The following is a 12,780-nucleotide window of genomic DNA, read 5'->3' on the forward strand; positions in this document are numbered from 1 at the left end:
GAGAGCCATAAAAAAGGCAGGACCCGCGGAAGAGAGCAGCTGCCGTCGTTTCCCCCAAAAGTATTTGGTATCCATGGGGATCCAGTAACTCCTCTGCTATAGTACATATTTGACAAGCTACAGTCAGCTCGAGCACTCCAGCTTCACGTTCAGTGTGGTTCAGACGCGCGGAGCTTCTCAGCGTTTTACTCAGTTTGGTTTTTGTTAGTTGGTGAGGCCACCCCAACAACACAGCAGTCATGGACGCCATCAAGAAGAAGATGCAGATGCTTAAGCTAGACAAGGAGAATGCCTTGGACAGAGCTGAGGGAGCTGAGGGAGACAAAAAGGCAGCGGAGGACAAGAGCAAACAGGTTGGCATCCATAGAGAAATCGGGTTCTGTCTTATTTCGCACGGGTGCCTTTGGCACTGTGCGTCAAATGTTTGGGCACGGAGTGCTTTGGAGCGTTCTCTCTCTTTCTCTCGATATGGGTTAAATTAAGTCTCAGAGGATGCGTATGAGGATCGGTATTGATTGTTGTATTTAATCGTATTAGAAATATATTTGTTTTTGGGGTGTGACAATATTTTACTCCAGGAATTTTTTGATAATATTTCTTGTTTGACCGATTCATTTATACTGCATTATGCAGGATTAAGCCTACTATAAACTAATATTCTTTGATCAGCGTTAGATTTTTTACCATAAAACATGAATAGCGTAGTCTATTGATTAAAGGATGCCACTTTAGTGTTGTGAGTGGATTGAATAAATGAAATGTAAATACTTGTCCAAAGACAAAGAAGATATCATGAAGCATTTGTAAGTGTTTGCCTTTTTTCCATGACTCTTGGCTTTTGTTTTCTTCCCTTTGTTGTCTGTTTCTGGCTGTGCGTCCACGCTGCTTATGGCACACCCCAATTGACTGATGATATTCTCCACCAACTATCAGCTTGAGGATGACCTGGTAGCGCTGCAGAAGAAGCTGAAGGGAACAGAGGATGAGTTGGACAAGTACTCTGAGTCTCTTAAGGATGCCCAGGAGAAACTTGAACTCGCTGAGAAGAAAGCCACAGACGTAAGTTTGAAGAGGTGCGGTGGCATAAACCTTTCCGAAGTGTTAGAGTGGATTCAGGGGGACCACGAACAGTCTGCTAACATTGAACCTCAACATTTTTCATTCTAGGCCTAGTCATTATACATATACATATACGTTAAGATTATTTTATTGTTTCAGTTTGGAATAGTCTACATAATCGTTTATGGTTAATACCTGCGTCTTCATTAGGCTCGACCATTGGCCTGCCTTGCGCAATATTCCACATGTGTTCATTGAAACTGAATAAGACTGAGTAGACCAACTGTAGGCTTAACAAATGTGCGTTGTGTGCCACCCTCCTCGAAGATGCAAGCAGAGGGTTAAATTTAGCTGTGTTTTATATGGCCAAGATACAGCTGACAGGTGTAGGCAGTGTACCCCGTGCACCCCGCAACCTGTTGGGTTAAAATGGGGGCCCGTTTAGAACTTCAGTTAAAAGTTTGGTGGAAGTTTTTGAATATTTTAAATACCTTTAATTTAGATTTGTAGGTGTCATACATTATATTCCACTCGTCAAATTAAAACTTTTACTTCTCCTTTTATTGAGAATGTTGTAGGGGACGCCAATAATTAAACGTTTGTTCTTATAGGAAACATGTATCTTATTGTGTCAGTTTAGAAAGAACACCAAATTATGATAGTAATTATAGTTTAAAAAAACATTAAACAAAAATGGTACCAAAAATATTTATACTCTAAGTAGCCTATCATTATTATGAATTGGGATAATCATGTTACTTTTGTCCTTATGTAATCGATTTTTATTTTTAAATACAATTAATATCTTTAAATACATTTTAAATGCTTATTTTAAAACGTTTATTATAGGTTTAATCCCCCCATAATAAATGAATATCCCAGATATGATGCGCAATCACAACACCACTAACATGAGCCTGTTGGGGGGGGGGGGGGGGGGGGGGCTCTGAGCAGAGTGCCCATTATAGGCTAATGGCCAATAAGTCATTATGACATAATCATATTATCTCACTATAATACAAAAAAGAAAAACCTCTTTAACAAAATCTTTCTGAATATTTTGAGGCAATTTTGCGCAATGTATGAAATGTGTTACTTCCGGTGTCATTTAGCGCAAGTCCCAGCCTCCCCAGTAGCTGTAGGAAAAAAACACAGAGACTTGAGCAGATTTTCTCATCCCGGCATCGTTGCGCGTTTCTGTCCCGAGAACCGTTAGAAAAAGGCGTAGGCAATAGAAAATAGGCAGTAAACAAGCGAAATGGCCGGGCTAACGTCGTTGGAAGCTGTAAAAAGGAAAATTAAAGCATTACAAGAGCAGGCTGACGGCGCAGAAGAGTCGGCAGAGAGGCGGCAGAAGGAACTGGGTCTGGAGAGGGATGCGAGAGAATCCGTAAGCCCTGGCTAATAATTTAAGACAATTAGTCTGCAGCCTGCCTGACGACAGTATTAGTATAAATCTGATCAACACGCTTGGTAGAACGATAGACAGAATATAGATGATTTTACGGTACTAAAAAATCTATATTTTGTCTGTCATGTGATGTGCTAAAAGGATGGAGAAATGGGACAGTGAGAATCGATTTAATGGTAAAACGTGGCAGGCAGGAAGGCTCCAAAATAAACACATTAGCCTAGGCTGCTGCAGTTTCAGCATGCTCCAGTCCATCATACACTATCATCCTACACCTCCTGTAGCTACATACATTTACATGATTGTCAGCTTATTATGTTTATATTGGTCACTGCCTTTCCAAACATACCAATTAGGCCTATATAAATGTATATTTTATACAATCTTGTCTATAGAATGTTATATATAATGCTGGAGATTAGCATGAAATTACAGGGGCTCCCGAGTGGTGCAGCGGTCTAAGGCACTGCATCTCAGTGTTAGAGGGGTCACTACAGACCCTGGTTCCATTCCAGGCTGTATCACAACCGGCCGTGATTGGGAGTCCCATAGGGCGGCGCACAATTGGCCCAGCGTCGTCCAGGTTAGGGTTTGGTTGGGGTAGGTCGTCATTGTAAATAAGAATTTGTTATTTAACTGACTTGCCTAGTTAAATGAAGGTTAAATAAATAAAATAAAGTGTGGTCTGGGCCCTTATGCCTTTCTCACACATTTAAACCTTAATCCCCTATAGTGTTAAGAAGCTCCCCACAGAGGTGTCCAAATGTGACCCCCAACCTCCTCCACTACACATCTCTCCAGATACTGTATTATGCAAGAAAGTGTGACTGTCTGAGTGTGCATCAGGTTGACATTGTGGTTTCTCCATGTTGTGCTCACTTAGGCCGAGGCTGATGTAGCTTCCCTGAACAGACGTATCCAACTGGTTGAGGAGGAGTTGGATCGTGCTCAGGAGCGTCTGGCCACAGCTCTGACCAAGCTGGAGGAGGCTGAGAAGGCTGCTGATGAGAGTGAGAGGTGAGCAGCAGCACTCAGAGACTCCGACTCTGTATCATACACTACACTCTTAGACAAAAAGGTGCTATCTAGAACCAAAAATGGTTATTTCGGCTGTCACCATAGAAGCCTGTGAAGAACCACTTTTGTTTACGGGTAGAACCCTTTTGGGTTCCAAGTAGAACCTTTTCCACAGAGGCCTCTACATGGAACCCAAAAGGGTTTTACCAGGAGTCAAAAAGTATTCCCCTATGGGGACAGCCGCAGAACCCTATTGAAACCATTTCTTCTAGGAGTATAGACACAGCCATCATCAGACCCGTCAGTCTGTCTCAAACCCAGTCATCAACACCAAACCCATATAGATGACATCAATCCACAAGACCACAGTAATAATGTTATCATTTCACTCTTAAAAGTGTTCAGTAAAGGATGCGTTATAAAGGTATTGTATCATTTCAGACAGTAGTTTTAGAAGAAGCCGAGCCAAAATGGGTCCCCGTAAATTGTGCACAATTGTGTACAACGACATCCATTTCTTATGATATGTTACATCCTGCATTTTTTTTTACAATATTCTGCAATTCATATGATACAGTATGTTATGAATTCCAATAAGTACAATATGTGACAAATTTGTAAGTGCTTAAGATCATGTTCAATCTCTTTAACTAGCACACTTATTGAGAAGAGTTCATGTAAAATATGCATAAGCACACTACCAGATTTATTGTGTTACAATAGGCAAGTGCCAAATGTAGTTATGGCCCCCACAGTGTGTGGACTGTTGGGCTGCAGATTAATGTCCTCCTATTCCTTTTAGTTTATCAACATTTTATTTATTTAAAAAACAAGACAACATGCAATGTCCTCCTATCCCTGACATATGTTCCCCCCGTTTATTCCATCCTCCAGAGGCATGAAGGTGATCGAAAACAGAGCATCGAAGGATGAGGAGAAGATGGAGCTGCAGGAGATCCAGCTGAAGGAGGCCAAGCACATCGCTGAGGAGGCTGACAGGAAATACGAGGAGGTGAGTTTCCTAGCATTCCTTAGGCTGATACTTTATTATATACAGTGCCTTCGGAAAGCATTCAGACCCATTGACTTTTTCCTCATTTTGTTACGTTACAGCCTTATTCTAAAATGGATTAAATAAAAATACATTCTCATCAATCTACACACAATACCTCACAATGACAAAGCGAAAACAGGTTTTTATAATCTTTTTCCAATTTATTACAGAAATACCTTATGTACATAAGTATTCAGACCCAGACCCTATGAGACTCGAAATTGAACTCAGGTGCATCCTGTTCCCGTTGATCATCCTTCAGATGTTTCTACAACTTGATTGGAGTCACCTGTGGTAAATTCAATTGATTGGACATGATTTGGAAAGGCACACACCTTGTCCCACAGGTCCCACAGTTGACAGTGCATGTCAGAGCAAAAACCAAGCCATGAGGTTGAAGGAATTGTCTGTAGAGCTCTGAGACAGGATTGTGTCGAGGCACAGATCTGGGGAAGGGTACCAAAAAAATGTCTGCAGCATTGAAGGTCCCCAAGAACACCGTGGCCTCCATCATTCTTAAATGGAGGAAGTTTGGAACCACCAAGGCTCTTCCTAGAGCTGGCCACCCGGCAAAACTGAGCAATCGGGGGAGAAGGGCCTTGGTCAGGGAGGTGACCAAGAACCCGATGGTCACTCCGACAGAGCTCTAGAGTTCCTCTGTGGAGATGGGAGAACCTTCCAGAAGGACAACCATCTCTGCAGCACTCCACCAATTAGGCCTTTATGGTAGAGTGGCAAGGCGGAAGCTACTCCTCAGTAAAAGGCACATGGCAGCCCACTTGGAGTTGCCAAAAGGCACCTAAAGACTCAGACCATGAGAAACAAGATTCTCTGGTCTGATGAATCCAAGATTGAACTCTTTGGCCTGAATGCCAAGTGTCACATCTGGAGGAAACTAGAGGTCGACCGATTATGATTTTTCAATACCGATACCGATTATTGGAGGACAAAAAAAGCCGATACCGATTAATCGGCCGATTTATTTAAAAAATATATATATATATTATATATATATATATCATACACACACACATTTTTGTAATAATGACAATTGCAACAATACTGAATGAACAATGAACACTTTTATTTTAACTTAATATAATACATAAATACACACGCACGCACACTGCTCTGAAGTGACAATGATACTGAAGAGTCTGCTTAGGAGACAAATACTCTCAACTGTTTGAATAAAAATAGAGTTTAAGTTACCTGTGATGAATGTTGAAAACAAAAACTTGAATTTCTATATGCAGGAAATCCTATTTTAATAATGGGCATGGTAAGAATTGACAACCAAAGTGCGAGTCATAATTCCCATGACACCTAGCAAAATCTGAAAAGCGGTTCCTTCATTTATTCCATAGGATATTTTTAGATTCACTTAAAATAAGGTCTGTGTTTCGTGTAGGCTTACATCACCGTGCCAATTTTATAACTGTGTAGATATCCATAGGACAAGGTAACTCTGATCAATATTGGCTAAATATAAGCGAAGATAAAAAAAAATTGTAGAGTGGATTTATGAAAATATGTTGACAAATGTTACCTTGTCCTAGTGAGATTTACACGGGTATCAAAACATCGAGGCGGTTTAAGCCTGCACGAAACACAGACCTTATTTGAAGTAGATCAAGACATTCTCTATGGAAGACATGAACGGTAAAATAACGAAGGAACCCCTTTCAAATTCAGCCGCAAGTTATTACAGGAATTATAACGCGTCGACTATTTCTCTCTAAACCATATACCTTTGACTAATCCGGAAACTATCACCTCGAAAACAAAACGTTTATTCCGTTCCGTATTTTATCTAACGGGTGGCATCCATGAGTCTAAATATTCCTGTTACATTGCACAACCTTCAATGTTGTCATAATTACGTAAAATTCTGGCAAATTAGTTCGCAAAGAGCCAGGCGGCCCAAACTGTTGCATATACTCTGACTCTGCGTGCAATGAACGCAAGAGAAATGACAGAATTTGACCTGGTTAATATTGCCTGCTAACCTGGATTTCTTTTAGCTAAATATGCAGGTTTAAAAATATATACTTGTGTATTGATTTTAAGAAAGGCATTGATGTTTATGGTTAAGTACACATTGGAGCAATGACAGTCATTGATTGATTGTTTTTTATAAGATAAGTTTAATGCTAGCTAGCAACTTACCTTAGCTTACTGCATTCGCTAACAGGCAGGCTCCTCGTGGAGTGCAATGTAATCAGGTGTTAGAGCATTGGACTAGTTAACTGTAAGGTTGCAAGATTGGATCCCCCGAGCTGACAAGGTTAAAAATCTGGCCGTCATTGAAAATAAGAATGTGTTCTTAACTGACTTGCCTAGTTAAATAAAGATTAAATAAAGGTGTAAAAAAACAAAACGGCAAATTGGCGCCCAAAAATACCGATTTCCGATTGTTATGAAAACTTGAAATCGGCCCGATTAATCGGCCATTACGATTAATCGGTCGACCTCTAGAGGAAACCTGGCACCATCCCTACGGTGAAGCATGGTGGTGGCAGCATCATGTTGTGGGGATGTTTTTCAGCGGCAGGGACTGGGAGACTAGTCAGGATCAAGGGAAAGATGAACAGAGCAAAGTACAGAGAGATACTTGATGAAAACCTGTTCCAGAGTGCTCAGGAACAAAGACTGGGGCGAAGGTTCACCTTCCAACAGGACAACGACCCTACGCATACAGCCAAGACAACGCAGAAGTGGCTTTGGGACAAGTCTCAGAATGTCCTTGAAAAATTGAAGGGGTCTGAATACTTCCCGAAGGCACTGTACTTCTGAGGTCCTCGTGTGTATGTGTGTGCGCGTGTGGGAAACAGACAGCATATAGACCTGTACATGAAACTAAACATATAACATATTGATTGCTTGGTGCACCAATGTGCTATAGTGATGTGTTGTCCTATTATGGGTGAAAACAGGTCGCCCGTAAGCTGGTCATCATTGAGAGTGATCTGGAACGTACAGAGGAGCGCGCTGAGCTCTCTGAAGGGTAAAAACTTTGGAACCAACCACAAAATACAACACAATTTACTGCTTTGGAGACAACCTGCTGTTACTCTTATTGTGTACTTATTGCCCTGTTATAACTCTTGTTTCTTTCCCCCGTCGGTCCTCCTATTGCATTCGTTCCTTCTCCTCCTCTGCTCCTTCAACCATACCTAAAACACCAGCAAATGCGCTGAGCTTGAGGAAGAGTTGAAGACAGTCACAAACAACCTGAAGTCTCTTGAGGCTCAGGCAGAGAAGGTAGGTGTCTGTTTAGACAAATGTATGTCTTCTCAGGTCGTTGCAGTCAGGGGTTATATCCCCATTGCCTGCTAGTATAGCCATAGAGATAAAGGGAGGTAACTCTATTGAGTAGGCCCACTCATTTCTGCCTGTTATCCCTTGAACCAGTTCATGTCGGTAGTGCTGTGATGATGACTTTCTGACCTGCGCTCCACTATGTCACTACAGTACTCACAGAAGGAGGACAAGTACGAGGAGGAGATCAAGGTTCTCACAGACAAGCTAAAGGAGGTGAGTTCCCTTTAGTGTTAGCAAATTAGTCCCTGTTTACATTCACTTTACCATTAGCTAAAGTTGGACATTAGCGTTAGCATGTTAGCCACTAGATGTTCTGTAAAGTGGGACCATAGAAAGGGTGGAGAACACTGGACATTGCATTATATATCTATGTTGAAACATGTTTTGGTGTGATGAGGATGGGAGACACTCATCACATCTTGTCTGCCTCTTGTGCCACAGGCTGAGACCCGTGCTGAGTTCGCTGAGAGGTCCGTGGCCAAGCTTGAGAAGACCATTGATGATCTGGAGGGTATGGACCTTTTTCCTTTCAGTTCATATATTGTGAAGCATTTTCTATGTGAAAATCTGAGGTAAGTTGTATAGTAAAACAGGACATATGCAGTGCCTTCAGAAAGTATTCACCCTCCGTTGTATTGTGTTACAGCCTGAATTTAAAATTGATTACATTTTGTCACTGGCTTACACACAATATCCCATAATATCAGAGGAATTATGTTTTTAGAAATGTTTACAAATTAATAAAAAATGATACGTTGAAATGTCTTGAGTCAATAAGTATTCAACCCCTTTGTTATGACAAGCCTAAATAAGTTCAGGAGTAAATGGGCACATGGGCACACTCTGTGTGCAATAATAGTGTTTAAAATTATTTCTGAATGACTACCTCATTCATCTCTGTACTCCACACATAAAATGATCTGTAAGTTCCCTCAGTCGAGCAGTGAATATCAAACACAGATTCAACCACAAAGACCAGGGAGGTTTTCCAATTTCTTGCAAAGAAGGGCACCTATTGGTAGATGGGTAAAAAAACTAAAAACTCACGCATTGAATAACCCTTTGAGCATGGTGAAGTTATTAATTACACTTTGGATGGTGTATCAATATACCCAGTCACTACAAAGATACAGGCGTCCTTCCTAACTCAGTTGCCGGAAAGAAAGGAAACCGCTCAGGGATTTCACCATGAGACCAATGGTGACATTAAAACAGTGAGGGTTTAATGGCTATGGTGGGAGAAAACTGAGGATGAATCAACAACATTGTAGTTACTTCACAATACTAACCTAAAGGACAGAGTGAAAAGAAGGATGCCTGTACAGAATTAAAATATTCAAAAAATTCATCCTGTTTTCAATAAGGCACTAAAGTAAAACTACAAAAAATGTGGCAAAGAAATTACCTCTATATCATGAATACAAAGTGTTATGTTTGGGGCAAATCCAACACAACACATCACTGAGCAAGCGTGGTGGTGGCTGCATCATGTTATGGGTATGCTTGTCATCTGCAAGGACTAGGGAGATTTTTAGGGTAAAAATAAACAAAATAGAGCTAAGCAAAGGCAAAATCCTAGAGGAAAACCTGGGAGACAAATTCACCTTTCAGCAGGACAATAACCTGAAACACAAGGCCAAATATACACTAGAGTTGCTTACCAAGATGACATTGAATGTTCCTGAGTGGCCTGGTTACAGTTTTGGTTTGAAAATCTATGGCAAGACTTGAAAATGGCTGTCTAGCAATGATCAACAACCAACTTGACAGAGCTTGAAGAATTTTAAAAAGAGTAATGTGCAAATATTGTCAAGTCTAACCTTTCATCACCTCCTCTGTGGTGTCATCAGATACTGGATCTACATTCTACACAGTCAGTTCTGTGCTCGGCAGACTAAGCCAGTGCCACAGCTGACATTATGGCAGCATGAGACATTTCTTTCCCTGGCCTGCACTAGCCTAACAAACACTGTTGGTGTGACTGTGATGCTGTGGAATTACAAAGCATTCACAATGGAGCTCTATATAATTTGGTTGGAGACCATGTAATTTCCTTTTGGAAAAGAAAGCAGCTACACACTATACCACTCCGATGTAATATGTATTAAATAGATACAAACATTTCGACAGCAAGCTGCCTTCATCAGGGTTTCAGTTAGTCGTTTCCTGATTGGTCTAAACAATCTAACAGGGCATTAGTGGCCTGTGCACATCCTATTGCTCCCTTATTCTTTTTCGGTTTGACATTCTATTTTATTTCGTTCAGTTCTCTGACAATCCTTTGTTTTTTCCTACCTTTTCCCCTCCTTTCTTTGCTCTGTCTATCATCTCTGTTGCTGTCCCCACCCTCCTTCATTATCACCCCATCAATGTCATCTCCTCCACCACTCCTCTCCTCCTCCTCCACTCCACCCATAATAGATGAGTTGTATGCACAGAAGCTGAAGTACAAGGCCATCAGCGAGGAGCTGGACCACGCCCTCAATGACATGACCTCCATGTAATCTATCATCTGCTTGTGTCTGCTTGTGCGTTGTGCATAGGTCCCACCCACTCACAATGTTTTCTACTGTATACTCCCTCTAGTGGCATATTTTTTCTGTGTGTTTCATCTGTTTGGATTTTTCCACTCACATTTTAGTTTCAGTGCCTACTAATCTGACTCACTTTAAGCTTCTGCCATGCAACAGAAAATAGCTTTTGCCTTTTGTAGTTAACTAGTGGCTTTTTTGTTAGGCTGAGAAAACTATATATAATCTAACATGCATTGTACAATTAAAGTTGTACAATCAGTTTTTACATGCTTTTAGAAACATCTAAATTGAACTTCCAGAATAGTGTACCTCTCGACCCTTTTTGAGTACCTGGCTCTGCTTTCTGTTCTGTGTGCTGTTGTTTCCATCCTGCATGTCATATCAGTCACGTGCCTTTCTACGATTTGTCCCTCCAACACGTTCTGTTTTTCCTCTCATTCTTTTCCAGTTAAATTGTTTACATCATCTCACAACCATCACAGATGCCACCCGCTGGTTGAGAGGCCTCTCTCTACTACAACTATGTGGCAGTATCGCCCAACATCCTGTCCCCTATGTCTCCACGTCTCTTCTTTACCACAGCACCACCGCACATTGGGCCTCTGCTGCTGCTGCCATCCTATAGACCACCTTTTGTACAGAACCCTGACTCATTTTGCTTTCTGTAAAATAAACTTTACATCCATCCATGTCAGCCATCCTTACCCTTCAAATCTGTAGTTCTTAATTTCCTTCATTTCATTTCCTGTCTTTAAATGTTTCTCTGTTTAATTTATTACTGAGCAGCTTTGAATTAAAACCGAAAGCTCCTCTTCCCAAACATATGTTTTTTGTTTTTGATTTGATTTTGGTTGGCATTATGGTACTATGGTAGTAGTATTAACAAAACATGTGCTTACATTTGGACAAAAGCACATCCACAGAGCTTATTCTTTAAAAAAAGTATAAAGTGTTTATTTACAGGGATAGGCAAGAAATTTAGAGGGAGAGAGATAGATAAAAAATATTGTGTAGAGGTGCGGTGGGACGGGGATTTGACCCCACTCAGGCAGTGGATTGTGTAAGTGCAGAGGGCTGCGGCCATGACCTCTCTACCAACCTCAGGCATGGTTTCAACTTCTTTAACCAGACGAGTTCAATTACATGGATTGATCAGAAACTGAAAATGTACCTGTTTCAGCATTCCCGACGGTCACACTTTGCTTCATGTTCAAAGCCAAAAGATAATAGTGACTTGTGTAACATTGGGGATATTTTGTTAACATATAATTCAGTCATTTCACAGTCACACCATCTCCACATTGAGGTGAGGGAGCCATTTCTTTGTTTGCAGATAGATGTGATCATTTAGGCAGAGGGTAGAAAACAATGGTATTTGTTGTGTGTGATGTTGTAGCATGACACAAGACTCTATCTTTCTGTACTAACACACTTTGTTCTCTCTATTCTATTTTCTCTTAACCTGCTTTCTGACTGCAAAGACCCTCTGTACTGGCAGCTTGAGAAAAATCGTCTTCTTTCCAATGAACTGAGAGTGGTGTTAAATCAGGATTAAACTATTACTGGATGTGTTGTGAAATTAGCACTGTGCTCAAATTAGAAGGAAAAATGCGGAGCATCAGAGAAATGAAATGCATGTTCACATTGCAGGTGAAGAGGGCAGGTTTCACAGACTCACAGATGGATTTAAGCGCAGGCCTATTTTTGTTTAGTTAACCAACATCTGGAATTGTTATTTCATGAACAGCAATTCGATTTAGATAACATAAACTGGATCACTGTCTATAAGTCTATGACTGAAAGATTGTCCATTGTACAGGAGTAATTCTGGGCATAATCTCGGTCTGTGAAACTGACCCACAATGTATGATAAGGCTTGATATGAGTGTGCATTATAACAATATCTACTGACTGTGGTTGACTAAGGATATACACAGGGACCACCTTTTAAAGTTTTAACTATAACAATCTTCATTCAATATTATTGGGTCTGTGAAACGCTTGGTTAAGTCATTTTCATTGTGGTCAAAAATTATAAATAGTCTGCAGGCTTCATTTTTATGTTGCACACATAGTGATGAATTTAACATGTTTAATGGTACTGTATATTGACAGACAAACTCTGTCAGGCTAATGATGAGAACTGTTGGATCAAATGTTGGATCAGACACTCATGGACCTCAATAACATGCAACAACATGGTCCATTATCACACAAGACTGCACCGCTCACCTGCTGTGACCTGGTCCAGCATTACACCATGATCACACCAACACTCACCTGTCGTTGCCATGGAGTGCTCCTCCGTGCCCTCTTTGTGGAGATCTCTGGGGCTTGACTGTTTTCTCAGCTCTCAGAGGGGCTGAGAAAACAAACACAAT

General features: G+C 40.9%; 1 protein-coding gene across 4 annotated transcripts; it reads left to right on the forward strand.

Moving 5' to 3' along the window:
* The first annotated feature begins 59 nt into the window (after positions 1-59).
* LOC139562785 (tropomyosin alpha-1 chain) lies at positions 60-11,978 on the forward strand. 4 transcript variants are annotated; one of them, XM_071380821.1, is made up of 10 exons: positions 66-353; positions 934-1,059; positions 3,354-3,487; positions 4,382-4,499; positions 7,478-7,548; positions 7,730-7,805; positions 8,016-8,078; positions 8,307-8,376; positions 10,287-10,365; positions 10,848-11,093. In XM_071380821.1, the coding sequence occupies exons 1-10, from the start codon at positions 240-242 to the stop codon at positions 10,849-10,851; spliced, it is 855 nt and encodes a 284-aa protein (XP_071236922.1). In that variant the 5' UTR covers positions 66-239; the 3' UTR covers positions 10,852-11,093. The 4 variants fall into 4 exon arrangements, with proteins under 4 accessions (XP_071236924.1, XP_071236922.1, XP_071236923.1 ...); XM_071380823.1 differs by lacking the exons at positions 10,287-10,365; positions 10,848-11,093 and adding an exon at positions 11,881-11,978 and having other exon boundaries at positions 60-353; XM_071380822.1 differs by lacking the exons at positions 66-353; positions 934-1,059 and adding an exon at positions 2,175-2,449.
* Positions 11,979-12,780: the final 802 nt, after the last annotated feature.

Source organism: Salvelinus alpinus, chromosome 33 (assembly GCF_045679555.1).
Source record: "Salvelinus alpinus chromosome 33, SLU_Salpinus.1, whole genome shotgun sequence".
NCBI lineage: Eukaryota > Metazoa > Chordata > Actinopteri > Salmoniformes > Salmonidae > Salvelinus > Salvelinus alpinus.

What these genes read in the sequence shown, in the direction of transcription:
- LOC139562785 (XM_071380821.1), top strand. Translation starts at nt 240, where the DNA reads ATGGACGCCATCAAGAAGAAGATGCAGATGCTTAAGCTAGACAAGGAG. An exon ending in CGGAGGACAAGAGCAAACAG is followed by an intron (nt 354 to 933) that starts GTTGGCATCCAT and finishes ACCAACTATCAG; the next exon opens with CTTGAGGATGACCTGGTAGC. An exon ending in TTGAGGCTCAGGCAGAGAAG is followed by an intron (nt 7,806 to 8,015) that starts GTAGGTGTCTGT and finishes ATGTCACTACAG; the next exon opens with TACTCACAGAAGGAGGACAA.